Below are 2,543 nucleotides of genomic sequence, written 5' to 3' on the forward strand. Positions count from 1 at the left end.
CAGCTTCAACCTGTGAGGAAGAAGAAGTGAAGTTTAGCACATTAGTATAAATGCTTCATCATTCCTGTATGAGATGACAGCGTGAATTTCATGAAGCCTGTCAAGCCTGTCTGGGTCATATTTCACTTCAACACGAAAATAAATTCTTTTTCCAAAGAATCCTAAGGATATACATACATACATATATATATATATATATATATATATATACACACACGTTTATACATATATATATATATATACACGTTTATATATATATATGTGTGTGTTTGTATATATATATATATATATATACAAAATATCTTCATTATATATTGGTTTTATCATAATTTAACTTATTTCTGATTCATTTACAATTTCAGTATTCAGATAAAAATTAAAAACTCAATAGTAAAACATCCAGACACATTCCAGAAATGAGAAACAAGAAAATATTATGCTTAAATAAACATGGGGGAAAAAATGGTCCAAGTATTGCCCTAATGTATATTATATATGGTTAACTATTGTAAAGTATGTATGCATCATTAAAGTATTTGTTAGACTGCTTATTTCAATAATCAAATAACTAATCAAATAATATTGTAATGACAATCATCCTGTTAATGACAAATAACAATAACTGACAAAAAAAACAACAACTAAAAAGTAAAATATCTGGATTCAATAACAAGGCTTCATTTAATTTATGCAAACTGTAATTTACTATTTTTTATTGTAATTTTGATGTGAAATATGAATCTGACATTCACTGAAAGTGAGTAAAACAAAAAGAAAGCCAAAGAAAAGGGTAAGTTTCAGTTTTTAGGTAATTATGATAAGTAAGAGCATTTAATCAAGAGTCAGTTTACTTCCATGATGCACAGTGACAATTTAGAACAGGGAACAAGCAAAACTATTACTTCACAAATGTATTTTTAAAATGATTTGCATAATCAGCTTTGTTGCTTTGTTCTCTCTTCTAAAGTGTTACCAAACCAGAACATTAAAACATAAGGGTACCAGTGGTAACACTTTATAATAAGCCTTATTAATAATATTAAGCTAAACAGATCATTAATTCAAGTCAATTTGTTAGAAATGAAACTTGTGTTTGTATTTTCATACATATTCCTGAATATACATCAACTGCTGATCTGTTAAGCAATACTGAATGTTTGTTAATGACTGGTTATTGCAAGTTATTATAAAGTGTTACCGACCGATCTTACCGCTGACGAATTCACCACAACAGTTCGTGGACGTCGCATTTTCTTCCGTAACTGCATATATGTATATATATATATATATAAAGGTTATATGATGTCCTGTTTTCTGACAGAACAGTGTGTGGTAATTGATACATTACAGAATGCAGTTCTAACCTCAGGTCACATGATCCTGAACTCACCTCTAGAATGCCCTTCTTCTTGCCCTCCCTCTCCTCACTGTCTATATGGCCTGTCAGGATGCAGAAACAGTCTTTGCACACCTTGTTCATCTTATTCCCTTCATATTCCAGAGTGGCTTTGTAGTCTGAACACTTCCAGCAGACCACCTGAATGAAACAGACATTTCAGCACACGAAAAGCGATTTAAAACTTTGAAAAAACTAAACAAAATGTTTTTGCTTTGCTGCCGCTTACGTATCCACAGGCCCGACAGTGATGTCTCCTGCGTGTGATGGCATTAAAGGACTCTTTGCACTTCATGCACATGGTCACCTCATTGTCTCGGATCCAGCGAGGGGCTCTTTTACCCAGCTCTGATATCTTAAGATCCTACACAGAAATATAGACATGATTATAGACAAATCTGGACTACTATGACTCTATACTCCTAAGAATATGTGCATTATATGCATACATAAGTACATATACACTAGACATGACCTTCTGCCTTATACAATAAGACTGAAACATCTAATAACAGTAGCATTATCATTCATAGTACTTCTTTCTAGAATTGAGACATAATACAATGGCTAAATTAATTAATATAAATAATTTAAATGGATTTATTCATTTAAATAATTGAATAAATTTAAATTAATTATTAATTTAAATAATTTAAAAACTAAATAATAGTGTTTTTAATAGCTGAAAAATAAATGTAAAGTTGGCATGAAATTAAAATTTACCTGACAAATTTTCTGTCTTATTCCATTTCACTGTCTTCAATGTTATTCATTTAAATAATATTTAAATATTTAATTGATTTAAATAATTGAATCATTTTAATTTAATTATTAACTTGAACAATTTAAAGGGGTCATATGATGCTTTTTTAAAGATCATTAGTTTGTGTATTTGGTGTAACAGAATATGTTGACATGCTTTAATGTTCAAAAAACACATTATTTTTCAAATACTGTACATTATTGTAGGTCCTCTATGCCCCGCCTCTCTCAAACGCTTCGTTTTCTACAAAGTCCCTCCTTCCGACGAATACTTGTCATTTAATTGTTTTTATTTGTTTTAATTTAAATTAGGGATGCACCGATACCGATACTGGTATCGGTATCGGGCCCGATACTGGTCTCCTGTACTCGTACTCGTACTCGT

At 30.6% G+C, this 2,543-nt stretch overlaps 1 protein-coding gene across 3 annotated transcripts in view; it reads right to left on the reverse strand.

Annotated features, from left to right (window-relative positions):
* The window catches only part of LOC107738409 (FYVE, RhoGEF and PH domain-containing protein 4-like), a 36,027-nt gene that overhangs the window by 2,939 nt on the left and 30,545 nt on the right, over positions 1-2,543 (reverse strand). For all 3 annotated transcript variants that reach the window (XM_016550178.1, XM_016550179.1, XM_016550177.1), the window contains exons 15-16: positions 1,626-1,760; positions 1,391-1,537 (exon numbers count right to left, since the gene is read on the reverse strand). In XM_016550178.1, coding sequence (XP_016405664.1) covers positions 1,391-1,537; positions 1,626-1,760 — 282 coding nt within the window. The remainder of the gene's footprint in view (positions 1-1,390; positions 1,538-1,625; positions 1,761-2,543) is intronic.

The sequence above is a fragment of the Sinocyclocheilus rhinocerous genome, unplaced genomic scaffold (genome assembly GCF_001515625.1).
Source record: "Sinocyclocheilus rhinocerous isolate Xijiao unplaced genomic scaffold, SAMN03320098_v1.1 scaffold975, whole genome shotgun sequence".
In the NCBI taxonomy this organism is placed as follows: domain Eukaryota; kingdom Metazoa; phylum Chordata; class Actinopteri; order Cypriniformes; family Cyprinidae; genus Sinocyclocheilus; species Sinocyclocheilus rhinocerous.